The 26,729-nt window shown below is 41.8% G+C and overlaps 1 protein-coding gene across 1 annotated transcript in view; it reads right to left on the bottom strand.

The window, feature by feature from the left end:
- Positions 1–26,729, bottom strand: part of FOXO3 (forkhead box O3) — a 178,078-nt gene that overhangs the window by 25,715 nt on the left and 125,634 nt on the right. Inside the window, exon 2 of the mRNA XM_044002001.1 lies at positions 6,254–7,689. Within this exon, the coding sequence (XP_043857936.1) occupies positions 6,289–7,689 (1,401 nt within the window). The 3' untranslated portion in view covers positions 6,254–6,288. The remainder of the gene's footprint in view (positions 1–6,253; positions 7,690–26,729) is intronic.

The raw sequence follows: 26,729 nt of genomic DNA, 5'->3' as shown, positions 1-26,729 counted from the left end.
GAGTGGCAAATATTCAAGTTGAGAGGGTATATTCCTGAGTGGGGTAGGGGCAGAATGTCTCTGCATTCACTGAAATTCCCACCGCCAGTATGGAAGCAAGAAGTCGTCCATCTCCAAATGTTAATCTCCAAATGCCCAGGCAGGTGGTCCTTATAATAAGGCAGTTAATTACTTTTACCCCACTTCCAGACAAGTCGATACAAGGGTTTCTATCCAATCTACAGTAAAAAGCATCTGTGAAACACCCTGTGCTTCCTGAGAAGATTCACTACATCTCTCTAGCAAGATGGTCAATTGGTCAGAGAGAAGTGCTCCATTGACTACTGAACAACACAGCTCAGAATAGACAATAAGTCAGCCAAGAAATGTCTGGGGAAGTATGGAGACAATGAGTAAAAATGATGATGATGATAGCTAACATTTACATAGCCCTTACCACGCTCAGCACTTTCCAATAATTTTCTTGTTTGATCCTCACAACCCTGTGAGGCGGGTCCTATTATCATCATCCCCATTTTACAGACAGGGAAAACCGAGGCAGACAGAAGCTAAAGGACTTGCCCCAGGGTTCCACAGATAGTTTCTGAGGCTGGAATGGAATTCAGGGTGTTCCATGACTCCAGGCCCAGTGCTCTATCCACCGTACTGCACAGCTACCTAAAAGGACGAGCCCAAGAAACCATTCCTAGGGTTGCATTTGGGGACTCTGTGAGGCTTCATGAAAGCAGAGATCAAGGAAGAGACATCCTGAGCCGTCTCCTTGCCTGCTCCATCTTTCTGGATAGGATGAGAATCCAATGGAAGACACACACACACCAAAAGTTATGTTCAAAAAGGCAAATGTGATAAGGGTCTGTTTTGATGCCTGTGACTTGGGAGTATTGGGAGACCCATCCTAGAATTTAGAAAAAAAAAAAAAAAAAGGAATTTCTGCACCTGGATGTCACTGGCCATCTTTAGGGCCTTCACAGTCTCAGAACTCTGTCCTCCTACTGCTGTCATTCAATGACATCAAAAGAGGCAGCTGGGTGACTCAGAGAGTGCCGGGATTGGAGTCATGAAGACCAGAGTTCAAATCCAGTCTCAGATACTTTTCTTTGCTTGTATGACCCTGTACAAATCATTTAAGCACTGTCTGCCTCATTTTTCCTTATCTGAAAATCGGGTGTGATAATACCTGTCTCCCAGGGTTGTGTGGATAAAATGAGATGAATAAAAATACAACTGGAGGGGGGTAGTTCCAAAACTTGATGAGTGTTTTATGGGTATTGGTTAAAGAGAGGCAGTGTGGAAGACATCATATATTTAGAGCTAGAAGAGACTTTGGAGGCTTTTACAGATGGAGAAAATAGGAATGGCGACTTGCTTAGGGTCATGCAGCTAGTAAAGTAAATCCTGAGTCAGGATTTGAACTCGGATCTTCTTGACTCCAAGTACAGCATTCTCCCTGATAAGCTACTTTAATGCATGACATGTAGTCCAACACCTTCATTTTACAGATGAGGAAACGGAGACCCGGGAAGGTTGAGTCACTTGCTCAAGACAGCAAGTAGCAGGATTGGGATTGAACCGATGCTCACGGCCACCTGATGAGATATGCACAACCCTACAGGCATGAGTTGTAGGCACAGGGCTCGCAAAGATATATGCTTATTCTGAAGAAATCCTTTCTTTGTAAAAGGAAATTGGGTTCTGTTACCCAGGTCATATTTCTTTTCTTTTGGTTTTGTTTGTTTTTTAATTTAAAAAAAAATTTTTTTAGTGAGGCAATTGGGGTTAAGTGACTTGCCCAGGGTCACACAGCTAGTAAGTGTTAAGTGTCTGAGGTCAGATTTGAACTCAGGTCCTCCTGAATCCAGGGCCTTTATTCTATCCACTGTGCCACCTAGCTGCCCCTGTTTTATTTGTTTTTTGGTGAGGCAATTGGGGTTAAGTGACTTTTCCAGGGTCACAAAGCTAGTAAGTGTCAAGTGTCTGAGGCCGGATTTGAACTCAGGTCCTCCTGAATCCAGGGCTGGTGCTCTATCCACTCTGCCACCTAGCTGCCCCATCCAGGCCATATTTCTTTTGATCTGTGATGGTTTTAGGGAAGGTTTCCCTAAAGATAGAAACAAGTTAAGTGGAGGAGATGGATCAACTGGCAGGTATTTACTCATTACTTATAATGTGCCCAGCAATGGGAATCCTTTCAGCCCCATTTGGTTCTTGTGATTTCCTAGGGAGGTCTAAATAATGGATATTAGACAAAGGACATTGGGTGTTTCTCCTTAATTTAGGTTTTTAAGATTAAATGACTTTTCCCTTTTAACCAAAGGAACATGTTTTGAGTTAAATAAATAAAGTTTGAGTCTTTGTGTTTTGGGGGAGTGGGGGGTGGGCAGGGGAAGGCAACTACTGAGTGACCAGTTTTGCCATGCAAAAAAGGAATCCTATTTCCAAACCTATTTAGCTGCTTGTCACTGTAGATACTACTGTGGGCCACAAAATTTAAAATGGAGGACTCAGAAGTTTTTTGTGCATGTGCGTATTTTTCAACCAGATCAAACTAAAAAACCAAATAAATCAGCTATTGGACTCAGAGGGGAATCAGATGGGCTATCTGGGTGACTTTGCGTAACTAACTAGGTTTCTCACCTGAAAAATAGGGTTGGGTGATTTTCAAGATTCCTAACAGCTGGAAACATCAGCCAAGAAAAGAAATACATTTTCTTGCATATGTATTCTCTGAAATTATTCTTTTAAATAGGCTCAAGAGAGATCCTCCTGCCCAAAGATTAAACTTTTCTATCCTTGACACATCTGCCTTGTCTTTGTAACAGAGGCCAAAGTATTTAATTTAGTCTTCCAGAACTAAATATGTAAACTTCTGAAGTCAATGTCCCATCATGCTGATGTGGGCTCCAGACATTAGCGGGCTGGCAGGGAAGGAAGGGCCATCACCCTAATTAGTAGCTTCCATTGCAGCCTCCTTACCATCTCAAAGGCTATTAAATCACTGAACACAGATGTCTGAATTACATTAGGGTCTTTCCAGTGCCTGGGAAAGTTGAGAAGTTATAGAATTATCACACTCCTGACATTCCCAGACTTAGAACCACTCATCCTCTGGGGCCAGTTTGTCTCTAAGAGACCCCTGAAATCTTTAGCTACAGATCGTTCTTATTTTTGTTGTTCAGTCATTTTCAGCTGTGGTCTCTTCTTTGTGACCCCATTTGGGGTTTTCTTGGTAAAAATTCTGGAGCATTTTGCCAATTCCTTCTCCAGCTCATTTTACTGATGAGGAAACTGAGGCAAGCAAGGCAAAGTGATTTGTCTAGGGGAACCAACCTAGTAAGTGAATGAGGCTGCGTTTGAATTCAGGTCTTCCTGACTCCAGGCTCGGCACTCTGTCCACTGTGCCACCTAGCTGCCCCTTGGTATATTATAGCAGGGAGAGTCAAAGAAGTTGTTATAACTTTTAATTTTTAGGCAGAGTGGTGCAGTAGGATGAATTATGGGCTACATGTCAGAGAACTTGGATTCACATCCTAGCTTTGCTGCTACTTACTGGAGCAGGCAAATCCCTTCAGTTCCCTTGGCCTCAGTTTTCTTCTCATCTAAAACAGAGGGGTTGAACTAGGTGGCCTTGCAGGTCCAACACAGTTCTTGACACAAAGGAGGTACTTGATCAGTGTTTATAGACTGATTAGCCTCACAGCTCTAGATCTATGATTAGGTGACCTCTGAGTTCCCTTCCACCCCAACACCTATTGATCACTGAGCTTCTGACCATTTCTGTTCTTTAGTGTGCATATTTCTGCTGAGCCCAGACTCTTCTCCATATGAGGGTAGAAATTAGCCAAACTTCCAAACAAAGTCTGGCATTTGCTGAAAAGTCTTCCTTATGTTTTGCCTTCTAGATATAATCCCAAAAAAGTTTGGGAAGTCTTGAGACTAGTCTCTATACCGTGTCTAAGTCATACACCAAAGCCTTAGTTAGTCTTCCAGCCTCACTAGATAGAACTCTCCTTTCTTAGCTCCAAGATCCCACCAAACGGGTCTTCTCTTTGTCCCTTAAACACAACACTCCAAATGCCAACCCATCCCTTTTCTTTTTCTTTTTTTTAAGTGAGGCAATTGGGGTTAAGTGACTTGCCCAGGGTCACACAGCTAGTAAGTATTAAGTGTCTGAGGCCGGATTTGAACTCAGGTACTCCTGACTCCAGGGCCAATGCTCTATCCACTGCACCACCTAGCCGCCCCCAACCCATCCCTTTTCAACTGCTACCCCATATGCCTATGTATAGTCTCCATGAGAGAGTGCCCTCCCTTGAGGGCAGGGAACATTTCTGCCTTTCTTTGTACCCCAAGCACTTAGCATAGTGCCTGGACCATAGTAAACTTTTTTTTTGTTTTGGTGAGACAATTAGGGCTAAGTGATTTGCCCAGGGTCACACAACTAGTAAGTGTCAAGTGTCTGAGGCCAGATTTGAACTCAGGTCTTCCTGAATCCAGGGCTGGTACTTTATCTACTATGCCACCTAGTTGCCCCAATAAACTATTTAAAAAAAATTTTTTTCCCTGAGGCAATGGGGGTTAAGTGACTTGCCCAAGGTCACACAGCTAGTAAGTGTTAAGTGTCTGAGGCTGGATTTGAACTCAGGTCCTCCTGAATCCAGGGCCGGTGCTCTATCCACTGCGCCACCTAGCTGCCCCCCTAGTAAACTATTAATAAATGCTTGTTCACTAAGTGATTGACTGGAATGCACCTCCCCTGAAAGGCAGCTCAGGAACAGTCTTCTGCATGAAGCATTTCCTGACCTTTGGCACCCCTCCCCTTATTGCTAGTGTCCTCCCACTCAAAATGGCTTTTAATCACTTTACAGACTTATTAAAATTTCACAGAGACTTTTGGGGTATCTTTAATAGTTATGAAAATAACTATGATTTGAGACACCCTGTTTGTATTTCTTTGCTTCATATCTATGCTGTGTATCTATTTACCTCCCTACCTAGATATGTGTATGTGTGTATATGTATATGTATACACACACACACACATATGTCTCCTCTGTTAGAATGTAAGCTACTCATGGGCAGAGAATATTTTCTTTTGTCTTTATCCCCTAGTGACTGGCACATAGTAAACACAAGGAATATTTGTTGATTGACTGACTTTTTGTTCCCTAAGGAGGGAGGGGAACTGAATAACAACTCCCATTTACAGAGGTCTACCAAGTGGTTTTGCTTCCAAATACATTTTTTTTTGTGGGGCAGTGAGGGTTAAGTGACTTGCCCAGGGTCACACAGCTAGGAAGTGTCAAGTGTCTGAGGCCGGATTTGAGCTCAGGTACTCCTGAATCCAGGGCTGGTGCTTTATCCACTGCACCACTTAGCCCCCCCCCCCCCAATACATTTTAAAAAATAATTTAATTTTATTTATTTATTTTTTTAGTGAGGCAATTGGGGTTAAGTGACTTGCCCAGGGTCACACAGCTCGTAAGTGTTAAGTGTCTGAGGCCGGATTTGAACTCAGGTACTCCTGACTCCAGGGCCGGTGCTCTATCCACTGCGCCACCTAGCTGCCCCCCAAATACATTTTTTAAAATGGTATCAGTATGTCTTAAAAAAACCACACAGCTAACATGATTGTGGGAAAATAATCCATTTTACTTTTGCTTCTGGGAGGGTCCCTACAAAGTTAGAGTCTAGAGAAAATGTTTTACAGCTAAATTTAGAGTGCTTGGAAAGCACATTTAAAGGAAAAAAACCAAACAAACAAATAACCTGAAGAGATCAGGTAAGGCTGAGGTAGCCTAGGCCTCATGTACTTATACTATTTCAACTGGATCAGAGGGTGGGGAGAAGGTGAGTGTCGGTAGTGTGCCTGTTATTGACAGCAGAGCCTTGAGTATGAAATGTAGGGGCAAGTGAGGCCCCCAAAGCTGGTTCCAGTCACCCAACTGTCCACCGTGGGAACCTTTGCAGGGCAGGAGGGCCAGGAATATGGTAGCATATCTGTAGCAACCAGCTTGCAAACTTATCAGGTAAGGCTCTGAGTAGATAGCACTTTCCTACTTGCAGACCCACTGTGTTAACGCTTAACTTGGCTTAGCAATCAATTACCAGATTTTTATGAAAATCCCTGAGAACTCACTTCCTAATGTGTCATAAAAACCAAAGTAATACGAAACAGATGAAAATCCCCCTCCCCCCTTCCCAGACCTATCCAACCCTCCTTTTAAAAAATCATCACGGCTACAGGGGCACTGACCTGCTTTGCCCATTCCCCCTTTCCTCAAAGGTCCTTCAGCCTGGCACCCAACTCTGAGATGAGGCCTGCTTAGCACCAGTGAAGTTCCCCACATTCAGACTGACAACATTTTGAGCAGAGATGAGAGAATCAAAGTTAAAATCCAACCCATCGGCATCCATGAGTTCGCTGCGAATGATGGATTCCATGTCACATTCCAAGCTCCCGTTAAAAATATCCAGGTCCAAATCACTTGGGAATTTTTCATGGCCCATGACTGGAAGGTTCATGCTAGTGGAATACAAAGAGGACCCTGAGAGTGAGTCAGAAAGGGTTTGCATAGACTGGCTGACGGGTGACTGTTGCTGGTGTTTGGCTGACCCTAGGCTGTTGGTGTCACTCAAGCCCAAGCTGTTGACGGCATTAGACAAGGCACGATGGCCACCAAGAGGACTCTGGGTTTGGTGCTGCTGGTGGAGTAGGTTCTGATTGACCAAACTTCCCTGGCTGGACTGAGCAGCAAAGGACATCATTGGGTCATTGCGGAGCATGACACTCCTCCGTGAATTCTGGGCAGACACCGCCGTGCTGGCCTGGGACATCAATGGATCCGACTGAGTCATCATGACATCGCTATGGCTCAGTGAGTCGGACGTAAGCAGGTCCTGGAGCGACTGGTTGCTGTAGTGCGACATGGAAGAGAAGGTGGCCGGCTTATTCTCTTGGATGGTCTGCATGGGGGACTGGCGTAGAGAGTTCAGAGAAGAAGGGCCAAACACGGGGTTGCTGAAGCTGCCAGTTGGAGAGCCCAGACCGGATCCCTTGGTGGTATATGGGAAGCTAGAACTCCTCTGCATGAGTCCTGATGAGGGGGACTGTTGGGAGGGCGGGAGCGTTATATTGTCCAAGAGGTCATCCATGAGGTTGTCCGTCAGTCCGTCATTTAAATTCATCGTGCCCGCCATGTCAGTCAGCCGTGGAAGTTCCACAGTACACGGTTTGCTGACTGACGGGGACATGCTTGATGAATTGCTATACAGCATTGGGGAAAGCGGCGGGTCATCATCCTGGACATCATCCAGCTCAGTGGTCGCCAGAATAGGCGACAAGCGTCCACTTATCGTGCTGGCGTTGGAGTTGGTTCTGGAGCGGAAGTCCGTCCACGCATCCAGCTCATCGCTGCTTCGAGAGGTGGGGCTGCCGGGCCACTTGGAGAGCTGGGAGGGGCTGTCTTCAGTAGCTTCTTGGGAAGCCTGCAGAGAAGCCTTTTTCTTGGCCGCTCGCCCCCTACTCTTGGTGAACTTGTTGCTATTGTCCATGGAGACAGCTCTTCGCCGGGGGGCCTTTCCACTTTTGCCTCCATCTGGATTGATCATCCACCAAGAACTTTTCCCGGTCCCTTCATTTTGGACCCTTTTGAATCGACTGTGTAGGGACAAGTTGTGACGGATGGAGTTCTGTAAGAGGGAGAAAAAAAAAATCCACAAATTTTAGAAAAAATGTTCTACCCCCCCAAAAACCCCCAAATCTATTTTAAAGTCTAATTAAAATGAGGCATATTGGGATGAAATTAAATGTTATACAAGGATAGAGTGAATTTGCCCCTTGCATATCTTGTTGTCTGAAGTAGATATATGCATCCTTTATTTCTGGCCATTAGTATTGATAAGACATCCCTGTTAACCTGTGGGTTCCATTCCCTACATCTTCTTTTGCCAAAGTCAGCCTCATATCTCCATCTGTGACATAACTCCTAAACACAGGAAGAGTGACAGAAAGATTTGCTTGGGTCTAAAAGGTGGGAGGTAGAAGGATGAACCCCACCCCCTCCCCATCCTACTCTACCTTCCTCCCACTTGCCACTATACTGCAGAAAAGACAAATCATAGCATCTGCCATGAAATAATCCACTCCATCTGGTAGATAAGAACACCTGACAAGAATGACCTAGATTCTCGTCCCAGCTCCCTCAGTGACTAACCCCCTGTGACCATGGGCAAGTCATTTAATCAGTCTCAACTCCAGTTTTCCCCATCTTCATTACAGCCATTATAATACTTGTCCCATCCCTTCCCAACAGTAATGATGTAAGGGTAATGCAGGATAATATATGTAAAGGTCTTTCAGCTCCTCAGAAGCAAGGCTCAAAATGAATTCAAGGGGTTATCACTTTTGTTATTATTGAGCTCATTGGATGGATCCAGTGGGCCATGGCACATACCCCAGCATGGACAGATCCTAATTTGCAAAATGCTTCACGGGAAGCCTAAGAGAGAGAGAGAGAGAGAGAGGGAGAGAAAGGCTGGCATTCTCCCCATCGGGTCTTAGAGGCCAGCCGAATTAATCCAACGTAAAGATGAAATAGTTCTCTTGGCGCTCTATATTAAAAGAACAAATTTAAAAGTTATCCGAGTTTTAGAAAATTGGCAATCGCCAACTGTATTTATGTAGATGATACAAATCCATGTGTTCCACCAGAATGTCTTTAAAAAACAGAGAGTCAACAGGATTTTACTATAAGCAAACAACTCCAAACATTTGAAGCATGTGCTCTCATGCAAGACGGGACTGTAGTGCTGACGGGGCAACATAACCTAACAGTCATAAAGCCAGTACCTTTGGCATTCATACAACTGCTATAAAGAAGTGTTTGAGATAAGAACATGGGCGACATGTGTGATAAATGGCTGAACAATGAGACCAATTTTGCTTGGGAGATTATATTCTACTGACTTCTATTCTTACAGTTCTTAAAAGAATATTTCTTTGCTAATGGTTTGAGAAATTATATTTAATCTAAAATGTTAAGTTTAAAACACAAAAAAACTTTCCTACAAAAGAAACAAGGGACATGCCAAAACATATTAAAAACAACTGAGAGATGGAGTTTAAAAAAAATAGTCCTGTTCTAGGCAGCTCTTCCATAAAAAATGAACAAAAATTAAGCAGATACTTACTTTATGTAAACGTCTTGAGCCTTATTAGGAGATAATATGGGCTAGGAATATTCTCTAGGAAATGCAAATTAAAACAACTCTGAGGTGTCACTTCACACCTATCTGAGTGGCAAATAAAACAAAAAAGAAAAATGTTAGATATTGGAGGAGATGTGGGAAAATTGGGATGCTAATCCACTATAGGCAGAGTTGTGAACTGATCCAACCATTTTGGAGAGCAATTTGGAACTATGCCCAAAGGGCTACAATACTATGCATACCCTTTGATCCAGCAATACCACTGCTAGGTTTATATCCCAAAGACATCCCCCCAAAAGAGAAAAAGATCTGTTTGTACAAGAATATTTCTAACAACTCTTTTTGTGGTAGGTAAGAATTGGAAATCAAAGGAATGCTCTTCAATTGGGGAATGGCTGAACAAGCTGTGGTATATGATGGTGATGGAATATTATTGTGCTATTAGAAATGACAAGCAGGATGGTTTCAGAAAGGCCTGGAAAGACTTATATGAACTGCTGTACAGTGAAATGAGAAGAACCAGAAGAATGTTGTGCACAGTGACAGCAATGTTATTTGACAAAGAGCTGTGAATGACTTCACTATTCTCAACAATACAATGATCCAAGATAATCCCAAAGGAGTGATGATAAAACATACTATCCACCTCCAAAGAAAGAACTGATATTGACTAAAAACAAACTGAAGAATGCTATTTTTCACTTTCATTTTTTTCTTATATAAATGACTAATATGGTACGGTTTTACATAATTGCACATGGATAACCTATATCTGACTGCTTACCATCTCAGGGAGCGGGAAGGGAAGGAGAAATAAAATTTGGAACTCAAAACTTTAAATAAGAATGTTTATTATTTAAAAAAAAGAATATTCTCTAGGTCTAGTAGACCCAGGTAGGCAGCAGGTCACCACTGAGACCTTAGCCAACCTTTCATTGCATTAAAGCATTTTAGAAATTTTCAGTATCATCCATCTCTTTCACATTTAATGGGACCAGAGCTGCCACTTGATGTATGAGACAAGAGTCCAAAATGACACTTACAACTAACAAGATACTCTTTTGGGAAATCAAATGTCAACCAATAAGCAACAGTCAGGCTTATTTTCCTTTGTGGAAGACTCCTTGTACCTTGTGGCTCCCTTCCATGCAGCTCATCCTTCTTATCCTATGAGACACTCATCCATGTCCTCCCACAGACCCTTCACTGAGGATGTCCTCCTCAATATGGTGGCATTATTTCTCCATGTACATCTCTTTACATTTTGCAGGCACTAAATGCAACACTAAGAGGCCATTTGGAGTGGGGGAGGTGGGTTGGATGGAATTAGGAGAGAAGGTCTTTTCAAATTTTGTTAAATCCAAACCAATTATGAAAAGGGTTGGGATGGGGGGGTGGGGGAGTGGGGGAGATGGCCACCATTTTGCTGAACTTTAAGATGCTCCTTGATGAATTTACCAGTGTTAATAATCTTTTATATAATATACACTTGGTTATGAAAGGCAGGATGGTGGCCTCAGAATTAGGAATATGGGTTTAAGGTCTGCCTCTGGTATACTATCTTTGGTACAGTATACACAGTGCCAAGCCTGGAGTCAGGAAGACTCATCTGCATGAGTTCAAATCTGGCCTTAGACACTCATTTAGCTGTGTGACCCTGGGCAAGTCACTTGACCCTGTTTACTTCAGTTCTCTCATTTGGAAAATGAGTTGGAGAAGAAAATGGTAAACCATTCCAGTATCTTTTGCCAAGAAAACTCCAAATGGGCTCATGATGAGGTTGGATACAACAGAAAAATGACTGAATAACTTTGGCACAACACATAGTGTGTGATTCTGGGCAAGTCTTTTCTGGTGCCCCATGAAACTCTCTAAGACTGTAAATTGTAGAACAGGTGACAATCTGTATTCATTGAGGAGGAGCTCCCTATGTTGATTAAACCCCCTCCCCCAAAAAACACAGGTCCACCCCCACATATAATATATAGTTGATATATACTTATCAACTACAACAATCCTTTCAGTTTGCATTTGAAGATATAGTAAAATAAATGGTTTTTTTAACACTGACTAGAAAGGGTAGAACATTTTTGTCAGAAATGAAGATTTTTTTTTTATAATTTATTTTTATTTTTTATTTTTGGTGAGACAATTGGGGTTAAGTGACTTGCCCAAGGTCACACAGCCAGTAAGTGTTAAGTGTCTGAGGTCGGATCTGAACTCAGGTACTCCTGAATCCAGGGCCAGTGCTCCATCCACTGAGCCATCCAGCTGCCCCAGAAATGAAGATTTTTAAATTGCTTCTTTATATATTACTTCCTGAGAGTAAGTTTTCAATAAGTAAATAAAGCTTTGTGCCATCTAATTTCATTTTTACAAAATGGCTGGGGGAGGGCACTACTAGTTGTTTCCGGGACAAATTTATTGCTCTTAAAAAACAACAACCCATTTTTAAAGAGGTTGTCTTATAAAAGAATAGCTTTGAAAAAGTAAGTGCCTGGGTTCTACCATGCCACATGGCTGGCCTAAGATATTCTTGCCTCTAGTCAAGCGACCATTATATTATTCTAAAGAGAGAGTCCATTATTGATTTTACTCGGTAATTTTGATTTTCCTTGGATTCTGAAATGAAATCTAATTTATTAAATAGGTGACTTATTTCCACGTCTCAAGTCTGCAAGACTCATTTTGGAGGTTATTAGTGACAGAATACATTCCCTGAGGCACCTCATTAAATTACCTAATAAGACCCAGACAGGTTTTTCCAGTAACATTAGTAAAACACAAGACATACGCATACACAAACATACTCTACCACTATCCCAATCCCCACACACCCACATGTGAATAGCTCTCCAGATACATAGACCTTCCATTGACACAGCTCGAACTCTACATGGCAGAACGTTTGTAAAATATCTTGCTTTAAAAGCTACCTTATCTTCTCCTATTATCCTCCTCAAAAATGCCCAAATTAGCAGCCGTGATGTGTGCTGGAGTTCCTTTTGCAGCTGTCATGCTCTCGCTACCTGAGGTTAATTCCTGCCTCAGATATTCACTAGCTGTGGGACCTAGGCAAGAAGCTTAACCTCAACCTCTGCCTCAGTTTACTCATTTGGAAAATGAGGGAAATAAAGAGCATCAGCACTTCCCTGAGTCGTAGTAAGCATTTAAATGGGAGATATGTGTGAGTTGCTCTACAAACCTTCAAGCACTCCATAAATGTTAGTCATCCTTACTGTTGTTGTTACTAGTTTTCCTATTGAAACTTGGGGAGAGAAGCTTGAAATCACAGAAGATCAGAACTAGAAAAGACTTCGGATGATATCTAGTTGGACCTGTACCTGACCAACAATCCCCTCTATAAAACTCTCCCAAAGTGATCATCCAATCATCCTGGAAAACTCCAGTGAGGAGGAAGCTACCACCTTTTATGGCAGCCCATTTCACTTTTGAAGACAGCCATCATTGTTACCAACTCCTCTGCTCTCCCCCCCCCACCTTAATTTTTTTCTCCTCTAGGCTAAATACCCCCAGTTCTTTTCACTGATCATCCCCTAGATTCCAGGCCCCTCCTCATCAACTTCATTATTTTATTCTGGAAACACTCCAACTTGTCTTCATTCTTCCTAAAATGTGGTGCACAGAGTGGGAACCCTGTACTAGGGATATGTCCTGACTGGGAGAGAGTACAATGAAATTGACTAGATTTCTTTTTTCTATCTGCCACCTTCAAGTCCACCAGCCCCATCTCCCCCATCTAACTACATATCATCTACCTGATACCTATGAAGTTGATTTTTTTTAACCAAATGTACAATTTAAAAGTTATTCCCCTTGAATTTCATCTTACTGAATGCTCCAAATCACTAGTAAGAGAAACCCAAAGTAAAACAACTCTCAAGTTTCCATACCTAGCAAAATGGCAAAGATGACAAAAAGATGGGAATAGTTAATATTAGAGAGGTTCTGGAAAGGTACACTAATGCTCTGTTGGGGAATGCTCTGAATTGGTCCTATCATTCAGAAAAGCAATTTGGAATTATGCAAATTAAGCAATTAAAATGTCCACATCCTTTGACCCAGATATTCCACTGCTAGGTCAATGATATAAAGAAAGGTCCCTATATGCACCAAAATATTTACAGCAGCACTTTTTGTAGTAGCAAGGAACTGGAAACAAAGAAGATGACTAGTCATTGGTAAATAGACAAACACATTTTGATAATGAACATAATGGAACAGGACTGTGCTCTAAGAAATAAGGAATATGACGAATACAGAGAAGCAGGAGATTTATATGAACTGACACAAAGTGAAGAAGGTAGAACCAAGGAAACAATAGAACATCTTCAATAATGTAAATGGAAAGAACAGCAACAAAGTGATAAAAAATGAATGCTGTGAGGGGCAGCGAGGTGGCACAGTGGATAAAGCACTGGCCCTGGATTCAGGAGGACCTGAGTTCAAATCCAGCCTCAGACACTTAACACTTACTAGCTGTGTGACCCTGGGCAAGTCACTTAACCCCAATTGTCCCACCAAAAAAAAAAAAAAAGAATGCTGTGAAGTTAAAATCACCCAGCTTGATCCCAAAGAAGCTATATGAAAATATACTTCCTTTCACTTCCCTTTGGGAAGCCTTTGGGGCAGGGGAGGATGGGAGGAACTATGGGTGTGGAACATCACAGATAACATCAGACTTTCTTAGCATGTTAGTTCTAATGAACTTTTTTCCTTTTTAAAACAAATTTTATGATGAAGAATGACAGTCTTGGAGGGGTGGGGGGAACAAAGGGAAAAGAAACAAGCATTTATTCAGTGCCTGCTATGTGCCAAGCACTATGCAAAGCTCTGGGAAATGTTGATGATTAGTTATGACTATTTAGTTAATGCATTTCTGGATCCTAATTCTGTTTTCCCATGTGTTATGCTTCCCAGCTCTGCATTGCCATCAAATTTGAAAAGCAATATCTTTAAGCTATTTCATCTAGGATACTGATAAAACTTTTGAATAGCATAGGGCCAAGCACTGATCCCTAAAGCATCTCATTAGAGACTTCTGTCCAACATGACACCAAACCATTAAGTGACTACTTTTGGGGTCTAGTCATTCCCCTAATTCCAGATTCATTATCATCTAAGTCATACTGTTCTATTTGGTCCACAAGGACAGCATGAGAGACTTTGTCAAATGCTTCACTGAAATCTAATCACATGATGTCTATAGAATTCCTCTGACCTCTCAGGCTAATTATCTTGTCAAAAAAGTAATGAAGTTAGACTGGCATGACTTGCTTTTGATGAAACCATGTTGGCTTTTCCAGATCACTGCTTTCCTTTCTAAATGCTCACCATTCATCTCTTTAATAATGTGTTCTAGAATTTTGATAGGAGTAGAAGTAAAGACAAGCATAAAGACTACACCCTTTTCCTTCTTTCAAAAATTGGGACATTTGCCCTTTTCCAATCAATCAATCAATCAATCAATCATCAAATAGATATTAAGTACTTAACATATGTCAGACCCTTTTCAATGTGCAGGGCATACCATAACAGAAAAAAAAAATAGGTCTTGTCTTCAATGAACTTATGTTCTATTGGAGAGGAAACAATACATATACATGTATCCACACACACACACACACACACACACACACACACACACACACACACACACAAATATACTTGTTATTCAGTCATTTTTCAGTCACCCAATTCATGACCCCATTTGGGGTTTTCTTGGCAAAGATACTGGAATGGTTTGCCATTTCTTTCTCCAGCTCATTTTACGCACGAGGAATTAAGGCAAACAGGGTGAAGTGACTTGCCCAGGGTCATACAGCTAGTAAGTGTCTGAGGCCAGATTTGAGTCTTCTTAATTCCAGGCCTGACGACCACCTAGATCATGCATGTTCACTTTCTCTTGCTTGCTCTCGCTCTCTCTGTATACATATATGCATACATGCGTATTTACAGATATATTCACACACAAATATGAAGTGAGTCTTACGTTGAGGGAAAACAATCTTTCATCTATTCCAATCCCCCTCCCTTCTTTGATGGATGAGGAAACAGACTTAGAGAGGTGAAATGATTCATTAAGTTCACATAGGCTACAAGTGGCAGATCCAGGATTGATGTTTCATTGACTGTCTTTGCACCTCCAGCACTTAGTGCAGGACCCAGCACACAGTGGGTGCTTAACCCTAGTCTTCTGATTCAAAACCCAGCACTATTATTTTATGTCTGTTGTCCAAGGACTAGCCTAGCTAAGTCTGGAGAAGCTTATCCCAGAACCAGGTTATGGGAAGGGTACAGGATCATGAATGTTCTATCTTTACATGCTTGGGAAAAGACTGCATCTCCCCCCCCCCCCCATAAAGGTAGGTAGATAGATCACTGAATGTGAAGTCAGGAAGAGCTGAATTCAAATCCTATCTCAGACACTTAAGACTTGATAGCTGTGTGACTCTGAGCAAGTCACTTAACCTCTTTCTGCCTCTATTTCCTCCTCTGTAAAAAGGGGAAAATGATAGCACCCACCTGCCACTGTTGTTGTGAGAATCAAATGAGATAATATGTATAAAGAGTTTTGCCAATTTTAACCACTCTATGTATTTGGGGGGGGAGGCAATGAGAGTTAAGTGACTTGCCCAGGGTCACACAGCTTGTAAGTGTCAAGTGTCTGAGGCCGCATTTGAACTCTGGTCCTTCTGAATCCAGGGCTGGTGCTTTATCCACTGCACCACCTAGCTGCCCCTAACCACGCTATGTAAATGCTGACCATGCGACTCCACTGAGTAATACTGTATCTGAAGAGAAAACAAAGGTATGTATTCTTATGTCCTCTTTTGATTTTTATGAATCAATTCAAATGGAAGCAAACTCCATGGCATCTCAGACCCCACTAGGATTAATTAATAAAGGAACTTGTAAATCTGTGTCCTGGATGATTCCACTTGAGAGCAATAATGACATAACCTCACCTAGGGCTGTGCTCAATCAAGGGGGCAGTGGAATTAAGGGATTAACAGTTCCATTCACAAAGGCTACATTATGTAAACCACAGGCCAGAGTTTCCCTAGCTCAGCACTCCTTGAAGGAATTAGCATAAAAATGACTGTGTTTAACCAGAAACTGATCATTATTTTCTAGGACATATTGAAAATAAATTTTTTACCTGCAACACAGGTTATTCACTCTGTGTTCCCAATCAATCCATAAACGAAGGCACATGGTCTGGAAATAGCTAAAGCGACAGCAAGAGCATCGGATTCTTTTTTTTTTTAATTTTTCTTTAAAATTTATTTTGAACTTGAAAAATAAGATGAACATTTTTATGTGAAAACAGAAAAAGATTCTGTATGTAATCACAACTCTTACATATAGCTGTTTTAAGGAAAAAAATATATCGGATTCTTTTTTTTTTTTTTTAGTGAGGCAATTGGCGTTAAGTGACTTGCCCAGGGTCACACAGCTAGTAAGTGTTAAGTGTCTGAGGTTGGATTTGAACTCAGGTCCTCCTGACTCCAGGGCCGGTGCTCTATGCACTTCGACACCTATCTGCCTCTATTTTAATCTGTATTACTAATACTTTTTTTTTTGTGGGGCAATGAGGGTTAAGTGACTTGCCCAGGGTTACACAGCCAGTAAGTGTCAAATGTCTGAGGTCGCATTTGAACTCAGGTCCTCCTGAATCCAGGGTTGGTGCTCTATCCACTGCGCCACCTAGCTGCCCCCTATCAGATTCATTTTGAAAGGACCTGGGTCCAAATCTTGGTTCTACCCTACCACCTGCGCAAAGCCACTGAACTTCCTCTCTGGGCCTGTTTGCTAGGGATCTGTCATTTGTAGGGTGGGAGGTGTTGGACCGGATGACCTCTACAGTCTTTAGAACTCTGAAGAAACCAGCCTTTGAGGAAATAAATGATGTTACATTCTAAGGTTTGCAAAGCACTTTATATGTATTATCTCATTTTATCTTCACAGCAAACCTGCTATTATCATCCACCTTTTACACGTGGGGAAAGAAAAGAAAAACGGGAGCTGAGAGAGGTTAATTGACTTATCCAGCACCATACAGCTGGTGTTTAATGTAGGATTTCAACTGTCTTCCTATTAATTCCAAGTCAAGCACCCTAACCACTGCGCCACCCAGCCACCTCAGCTAGATGGTAGAGAAATCATAAAACGGGTAATCCACATTATGTATTAAAACTGAGGATCTGTGCTTGTTCTCTCTTTGTGGTTACCCCACCCCCATCCACATCTATCTCTTTAAAGTCCTCTGCTGAATATTCTAAACTGGAGCTGAAGAAATTTTAGTTGAAAAAAAAAACTTCAAACGTTCAAGGAGTGCTTTATTGGCACCAGTATCGGCCAGGGGCAACGGGATGATTGCTCCATTCTTCTTCATCTTATAAATGCAAGAATCCCCCAACTCCTCCTCCTCCTCCTCCTCCTCTCCATGTCTGTTTCAGCTTCTTCCAAACTGTGTTTACCTTGTGAAGCCTGTCCATTAACCCAGACACCAGCTGCAAGGGCTTCCAATGCAAAACAGAGACTTTTTTGTCTAGAAGCAACATGTGGTATCAATTTATCATTCTCCGCCACAGCAACAAGGAATCCACTCACTTTAAAAATAAAAAGGGAGTTGTGTAACTTAACTCTTAAGAGTGCCCCCTCCTTCCAATTTTTTTTAAGGGGGATGGTGTAACAGGGAGGGAAGATCAACAAAATGGGTTGCAGCTGGTAATTCCTGAGCCCCCTTACACGTTTGTCTGCTTGCGGGTCACCATTCAGTACAAGTGACTCTGGTGCGTCTTTGGCACTCAAGGCTAAGTCTCCAGAAGATGGCCTGCAAGCACAGCCCCTCCTCCTCCACCCCTCCCCCATTTATGCACGTGGTCATTTGCAAGCTTCAGCATTTCAACTATCTTTCTGCTAGACTTGTGGTCACTGATAATGCAAAATGAGACTGCAAAGTGTCTTAATTCTATATTTGCATCGGCTGAAGAAGGGAAGATAAGGGTCACATGGGTATTAGGGTGTGTACCACAGTGCAGAAAATGTAAAGTTACACCTTCAGCAGGGAAGCCTAGAGTGGGGGAAAAAACATAACAGTTCTTAAAAATGAAAAGCTCTGGCCCTAAAAAAGAGACACGAGAAAGTGACGACTTCCCTGCATTTGCCTTCTTTGCAGGGCTTGGGGGACTATGGGTGTGGAGCATTTCACAAAATATTAGGGTTTTCTTTTTGTTTTTTATTTGTTATTTGTGGGTGGGGCAATGAGGGTTAAGTGACTTGCCCAAGGTCACACAGCTAGTAAGTGTCAAGTGTCTGAGGCCATATTTGAACTCAGGTCCTCCTGAATCCAGGGCTGGTGCTTTATCCACTGTGCCACCTAGCTGCCCCCAATATCAGGGTTTTTTAATGGGAAAAGTTGTTGGTTGGTTCTGCTAAACTGCCACAGTGCCTGACTCACAGTAGGTGCTTAAGGTTTATTGATTGATTGATTGATGAAGGAATAACAGGTAGCTGAGTGTAGTAGGTAGAAAGCTGGCATGTTTGAAACCTGGCCTCTGACCCCATACTGGCTCCATGACCCTGGGCAATGAATTCACTTTAATCTCTCATGCCTCAAAAAACCGGAAATTGCAGGGAATCAATTAAGGAATGGCTGAATAAGTTGTGCTTTATGATTGTGATGGAATACTTAAGAAATGACAAGCAGGATGCTTTCAGAAAAACTTGGGAAAACTTATATGAACTGATGTAAAGTGAAGTAAGCAGAAACACAAGAACACTGCACACAGTAACAGCAATATTGTAACAGTGATCAAGGGTGAATGAATAACAGCTAACCTCATCAATATAATGATCCAAGATAATTCTTAAGGATTTATGATGAAAAATGCTATCCATAGCCAGAGAAAGAACTGATGGAGGGGGCGGCTAGGTGGCACAGTGTATAAAGCACCAGCCCTGGATTCAGGAGGACCTGAGTTCAAATCCGGCCTCAGACACTTGACACTTACTAGCTATGTGACCCTGGACAAGTCACTTAACCCCCATTGCCCTGCAAAAAAAAAAACAAAAAAAGAACTGATGGAGTCTGAATGCAGATCGAAGCTTTTTTTTTTTAAACTTTCTTTTTCTTGTTTTGCTTTTTGGTCTGTGTTCTCTCTTGCAACATGGCTAATATGGAAATGTTTTGCATAACTGCATATGAATAATTTGTATCAAAGTAGTTGCCTTCTCGAGGAGGGGAGAGGAGAGGGAGAGAATTTGGAACTCAAAAATTATTTAAAAAGTAAAGTTAAGATTGTTTTTACATGTAATTGAGAAAAAAATAAAAACATTCTTTTAAAAAAAGAAGTTAAAAAAACTCTCTCATGCTTCTAAGTAACCCTCTAAGATTATAAACTGCAGAGGAGCTGACCTGCTTCAGTCAATGGAGTTTCATCATCTGGGAGTTTCTTATACGGATGAATCATAAATCTAGTCTCTAATCCTATTATAAGGGATGGCTTCTCTTAGGAGTGCATCTGATAGTTTGGATCCTCAAGCCCTAGTGTAAAGTTGCTATCTGTAAGGGCCTAAAATTCTAGCTAAACTGTCTAAAAAATTTATGAGTGGTCGCCATAAATTAGAAGCTGTAGCAAGAGTTTAGACTTTTAAGTATTTATTAAGGAGCATAAGAATTTGGAGAGGAGAGAGAAAGAGGTAATAGATATAACTATTTCTAAGAGACCCCATCATCCGACCTCTCCAACCCAAGATCAGGAACCCAAAGACCCCAACGCTTCCTTCCTCCTCCCAGAAGCCTCCTGCGAAACTGGAAACAAGGCTGTACACACACACACACACACACACACACACACACACACACACACACACCTCCAAGCTAATTGGCTGGTAGTTTTGACTGATAGAACTAACAGGAAGCTCTACAGATGCAAACCAGCCAGCTTCCAGATGCCAGGCTGACCTTCGAAAACCCCAGAAAAGTTCACTTCCAGACACCAAAGCCACATGGCTTCCCTCAGGCCAGAGCCCACAATGTTCCTCCCAGCAGGGGGCATCACTCCAACCCTCACACTAGAAATGAATTGGTCACATTCATGTCCCTCTTCAGCCCAACCCTAACCCTCTGATAGGGGAGGGGAAATGTAAGTGATGAAAAAGAAAAGGACAACAATAAAAACTTTTACAGCAGGATGCCAGATTGAACCTCTCTGTCCAACCTGTTCAGGGCTAGGCTCTCACTTTACGGAGAGAGACATAAAAGAACCCCTGCCTTAAAATTCCAAGACTGGGAATGTTATTCTAGCAGGGCAAACCCTGCTCAGTACTGGACAGCCAGCTATACGTGAGAGTCTGGAAGACCTGAGTGGGAACTGCGCCTTTGACACTCATGACTCTATGCAAGTTATTTCATCTCTCTGAGCCTCACATGTAAAGTAGGTATAATAATACCTGTAGCTTAAGAAGTTGTTATAAGGTCTTGGTGAGATAACACATGTGTAACATTGTGCAAAGAAAGCTTAAAGCATTGTACATATGTATCATATATATATCATTATTATTTATTATGGTAGTGATAGGGGTCCTTAAGATTCCCATAATTAAGGTTACAAGGATAGGTATTGATTATTAAGAAAAAAGGCCACTGCATACATAGAAAAGTGAAATGGAGAACTCAGGTAAATATCCAGATAATTAAGACACAAATTGACTTCTAGAAAAACTTACGTGAAGAAAAAGTACTTCTGGTGTTTATGGGTTATAACATAAAGCAACAAAATAAAAGACAGTCTTTGTCCTCAAAAAATTTATGTTCTCCTATGGAAGGGTAGGGAGACCAAGAGGTACAAATTGATCTCTTTTAGTAGTTTGTATGCAGATGGTCCAGAAGTTCTCAGTGCAACTTAAAAAAAATTTTTTTTTCCTCCCATGCAGTATCAGGCTGGAGAGGGACATGACGATGACCAATTCATTTTTAGGGCTTGAAGGTACAAGAAAGAAGAGGCACTCTCCCCTGGAATTACTTCTATTCAAAGTTTCCAACCAAAATCGATCAGGGGGGAAAAAAGAAAAAGAAAAAAGATTGGAGGAAAAGTGAATGAAGGATTCCAAGTTCCCAGATACCTACAGACAGCTTAATTTGTGGTAAACTTCCTAGGTGATGAGATATAAGAATTCCATTGAGATGTCTGGATACCTTCAACAGTGGGAAAGGGGCTGGTTCCTTTCTCACTGCCTAGTTTTTGCAAAATATTACCATCGCATAACACCACGATAACCCTTGCCTTCCTGGTACCCATGCGAAAAGAGAAGCAGGAAGGTTATAATCACTCTCAAACATTTCTAGTTACTGGGTTTGGGTTGTGCTGCCCCACTCTTTTAATAATTTTATATATAAAATGTTTTAAGATTTGGAAAACAATTAGCATATCTTATTTTACTCTGATCCCCAAGATAACCTTGAGAATGAGCTACTCTTATTATCCTCATTTGACAGATGAGAAAGCTGAGGCTGAGAAGTTAGGTTAATCTACCTCAAGGGTCACATAGTCTGAAGCAGGATTTGAACTCAGGAGTTTCTGAGTCTGAGTCCAGTGCTAAATATACTAACTGCCTCATATGATTTCAACATATGGAGAATTCTAAAGCTCAGAGCCTTAGAGATCATCTAGTTTTTTTTTTTTGTCTTTTTTGCAGGGCAATGAGGGTTAAGTGATTTGCCCAGGGTCACACAGCTAGTTAAGTGTCAAGTGTCTGAGGCCGGATTTGAACTCAGGTCCTCCTGAATCCAGGGCTGGTGCTTTATCCACTGGGCCACCTAGCTGCCCCCAAGATCATCTAGTTCAACCTCCTGCCTGTAAAGATGAGACTTTGAGAGGTCTAACACTTATATAAGGTCACACAGCTAGTTTAGTACTTAAAAAAAAAAAACCCAAACCCAAACCCAAAACCTGGAAACAAAACCCAACAACTACAGTTTGACTTAGAGACACACTTCCAGGGCCTGATGCTCCATCATCCCACTCCCTTCTGGGCTTCAGCTTGAAATAATTCAGAAGTGGATACTATGTGGAGGCACTGTGTTAAGCACTTTGACAACTATTAATCCCATTTGATCCTCACAACACTCCTGGGAAGCAGGTGCTATTACTACCCCTATTTTACAGTTTGAAGAAACTGAGGCAAACAGAGGTTAAATGACTTTCCCAGGATCACACAGCACATGTCTAAAGCCAGATTTTTATTTCATTTTATTATTTTTTTTAAAGCCAGATTTTACAATCAGGTCTTCAGCTTGGAATAATTTAGAAGTAGGTTCAAAGGATGGATATTTTGAAGTAGGGAAGAGGATAAGCACTTATTAAACACCTACTATGTGCCAGGAACTGTGCTAAGCACTTTAATAACTATCTCATTTGATCCTCACAATATCCCATGGAAGGCAGGTGCCCCATTTTACAGTTGAGGAAACTGAGGTAACCATAAAGTGACTTGCCCGGGGTCACATAGCTAGTAAGTATTTGAGGCTGGATTTTATGGTCAAGTCTTCCTGACTCCAGGCCCAATGAATGCTCCACCTACTAGGTAAGTAGGTTGAAACCTGTATAAGAGAATGTATGGATGCCTGATATAATGGAAAAACAAGCCCATCTGACTTAAATAAAACCCCAAATGAATCCAGCCTTTGTGTAAAAGGGTTGTGAAATCAAAGGCGATCTGTTGAGAGCAGAGTTGTCAGACTAGTCCCATTCTGAATCTTGTCTAAAACATTAAAAGTTTAAACCATTAAAGTGTTTGGGGGAGGGGAAGGGTGGAGAGGAGTGGGATGATGTGCTGAAAATAAATACTGTCAGGGACTTGGCTGAATGCATCACATTTCCAGTTAGAAGCAAGATTTCCAGTTAATTTGCAGACAACAAGCCCCTGCCCACAAAGATCTTTAATAACTAACATTTGGTTCAAGTTTTCATTGAGTAGGCAAGTGACAGGTCGGCTCACTCCTAAGGGGGAATGAATAAACACGTATGTAAATAAATTTGGGGCCTGAATAATAAAAGAGGATTCACTGAACAATAAATGTGAGGCAGGCGCGAGCGTGTGCGTGTGCGTGTGCGTGTGTGTGTGTGTGTGTGTGTGTAGGGAGGGTGGAGCTGTCACCCAAATCCACAAAGGAAAGTTTCCCTCTCCCTCCCCCCTTTCCAAATGGAAAGGAAGATCTGGAGTGGGTAAGAAAGACCTCTTAAATAGCATGAAAACAGATGGCTATCACTATATCCAGTCATTTTTGCCGGAGTGTTCTCTCTCTCTCTCTCTCTGTGTTTTTAAATTCAGTCTTTTTTTTTCCCCCAACCTCTTTCCCCAGCTGTTTCTGTTCTTGGAGGGCAAGAGAGAACATTCCATTCCTCAAAGCCAAACCTGAACTTCCGTCATACGAGGAACATTCAAAACTCTGCTTTGGCAGCGCTCTGCCCACACCCACTCCCCCCAACTCTCACCAAACTCCCCTTTCCTACTCCCCAATGACTTTTGTCCTTGTCCCTATCCCTTTTTGTTGTTGTTGCTCAGATATTTTCAGTTGTGCCTGACTCTTCATGACCCCTTTTGGGGCTTGCTTGGCAAGGATACTGGAATGGTTTGCCATTTCCTTCTCCAGTTCATTTGACAGATGAGGAAACTAAGGCAAACAGGGTTAAGTGACTTGTCCAAGGTCACACAACTAAGTGAGTATCTGAGGCCACATTTGAACTTGGGTCTTCCTGACTCTGGGCTGAGTACTCTATCTATCCACTGTGCCACCTAGCTGCCCTCCCTACCCCTTACAAAAACCCATTACTTTTCTTACTCTGTTTGACCAAACAATTGTACAATCCCTCTTTGGTCAACATCAATAATGAAGCACTGGAAATAATGCTGGCTCTGAATTCTGAAGGCCTGGTTTTTATTCTCTTCCATGGTTCAAATCCCAGTCCTGCCATCTGTGTGATCTTAGGCAAGGTCACAAATGAGAGGTTTAGACTAGATGGTCTCAGAGGTCCCCTTCCACATCTATATCTATGTGATCTTATGAAGATATAGTACCATCAGGTCTAGGTATATCAGAAACATACTTTTATTATAAAGAGAATTCCCACTTTGATAAAGTTCGATGTCATCTGAATGTGAAGTTTCAGGGTGTTAGAAGAAAAGAAGGGAATTAAAATTAATCAACTTAATAATCTAATTTTCTTATTAATGTGATTAAATTGTTTTCCTTTGAAGATTTTTATATTTTTTCAATTACACGTAAAAACAATTTCAACATTCATTTTTGTTTTGTTTTGTTTTGGTTTTTGTGTGTGAGGCAATTGAGGTTAAGTGACTTGCCCAGGGTCACACAGCTAGTAAGTGTCAAGTGTCTGAGGCCAAATTTGAACTCAGGTCCTCCTGATTCCAGGGCCAGTGCTCTACCTACTGTGCCACCTAGCTGCCCCATAACATTCATTTTTAAAAGTTTTGAGCTCCAAATTCTCTCCTTCCCTCTCCCTTCCTTGAGAAGGCAAACAATTTGATATAGATCATATACACACAGTCATAAAAAACATATTTCCATATCAGCTGTGTGGCAAAAGAAAACCGATCAAAAAAAAAAAAGAGAGAGAAAATTTACAAAGTTAAAAAAAAAAAAGATTCTCTGATCTATAGTCAGACTTCTTCAGTTCTTTCTCTGGAAGTGGATTAGCATTGCTTTCTTATTAATGTGGAAGGCACCACTATCTTCCAAAATACCCCAGGCTTATGTCCTAGGGGTCATAACCTTGACTCTTCATGCTCTCTCAACCCAGATATCCAATCTGTTGATTCTGCCTTCCTAACATCTCTCCCATATGCCCCATGCTCTCATCCAATACCATCACTATACTGATGCAGGCCCTCATCACCTTACACCTAGACTATTGCAATAGTCCTGTGGTTGGTCTCCCTGCCTCATGTCTCTCCCCTCTCCAGTCCATCCCCTACTCAGCTGTCAAATCAATGTCCTTAAAGCATCCTGGGGAAAAAAAAAAAGATTTTTAAACCTGACCTGTAATTTCCCTCCTATATGGAACTGTTAGAGAGGAAATTCCCCCTACCAACACATTTTTTTTTTTTTTGTGGGGCAATGGGGTTAAGTGACTTGCCCAGGGTCACACAGCTAGTATGGGTCAAGTGTCTGAGGCCGAATTTGAACTCAGGTACTCCTGAATCCAGGGCCGGTGCTCTATCCACTGTGCTACCTAGCTGCCCCCCACATATTGGTTCTTAAAGAGAGTCTTCTAATGGTACTGAGAGGTTAATTAACTTGCCTATTTTCACCCAGCCAGTCTGTGTCAGACTTGAATCCAGGCCTCCTCGATTCTAAGGAACATTATACCACAATGCCTCTCTCGTTTCTAATAATGGTTAGAAATAAGCAGTCAGTCAGTTCTCAGATTAACTACAGTAATGAAAGGTAAAGGGAGAAGAGAGGTGGATAATACAAACAATACTTCAACTCCCACCCCCTTCATGGTTTTTAAAAAATAAATATTTATTTTGGAGTTTTGGAATGCAGTCAAGTAAATCCTACCCCAATTCCAACTCCACCCTATTGCTGAAAACTGGGCCCTGGGCATGACCCACATACAAATAATCCAGCTGGACTGTCCATAAATGTTCAAATATAAACTTTCCATTTACCTGAATCCAACTTCTATAATTGCACGCAAAGATAGGACAGCCAGGCATCTAGGCATTTAGTGGGTGCAATTTCTGAGAGTAGCTTAGTCGCTTGGGTGGTCTCCCTGGGTGGTGGTGAACAGGAGCTACTCTGGAAAGAAGTCCTTTCCTGTATACTTGACTGCAATGGCAATACTGAACTGCTTTACCCCCAAGGTTTTTGTAAAGGAGAGACCAATGAAGGCTCTTCATCAGTCAAAATGAACTGAATATTATGAATGGAACTTAATGGAATATTGTAAAATCTAGACTTGGGGAAGGAGGTCGAGCACTTTGGCCATTCCAGAGATGGATGGATTGAAAGGCTGAGGAGACGCGGGCAGCAGAACACGATACAGTGGAAAGAATGCTGGACCTGAGATCATTAGAGGACGAGGCTGAGATTCCATGTCAGACGTTAGCTGCGTGACCAAGGGTTCACAGGAACACACATTTTTGAGCTGGCTCTTAGGGATCACTTAGTATAACCTTTTAATTTTTTAGATGAGGAGCATGAGGACCAGAAAGGTCCGTGCCCCAGGTATATGGGTAATAAAAGGCAGAGCCAGGTCCTGGACCCAGGTCCTCTAACTAAATCTGGTGAGTTATCCATTGCACTACACCCTCCAAGGCAGCTAACCTCTTTGAGCCTCTGATCCTCATCCATAAAATGGGGTAAATACATGTACTGCCTTCTTCACAAGGCTACCAAAAGGATCAGATCAGATAGGAATGTAAAGTTCATTACAAAACGCTATGAATGCGAGGGGCAGCTAGGT

Source organism: Dromiciops gliroides, chromosome 4, assembly GCF_019393635.1.
Source record: "Dromiciops gliroides isolate mDroGli1 chromosome 4, mDroGli1.pri, whole genome shotgun sequence".
Classification (NCBI taxonomy): Eukaryota; Metazoa; Chordata; class Mammalia; order Microbiotheria; family Microbiotheriidae; genus Dromiciops; species Dromiciops gliroides.
Note: the sequence above shows the minus strand (reverse complement) of the source record. Positions and strands in the feature narration are given on the sequence as shown.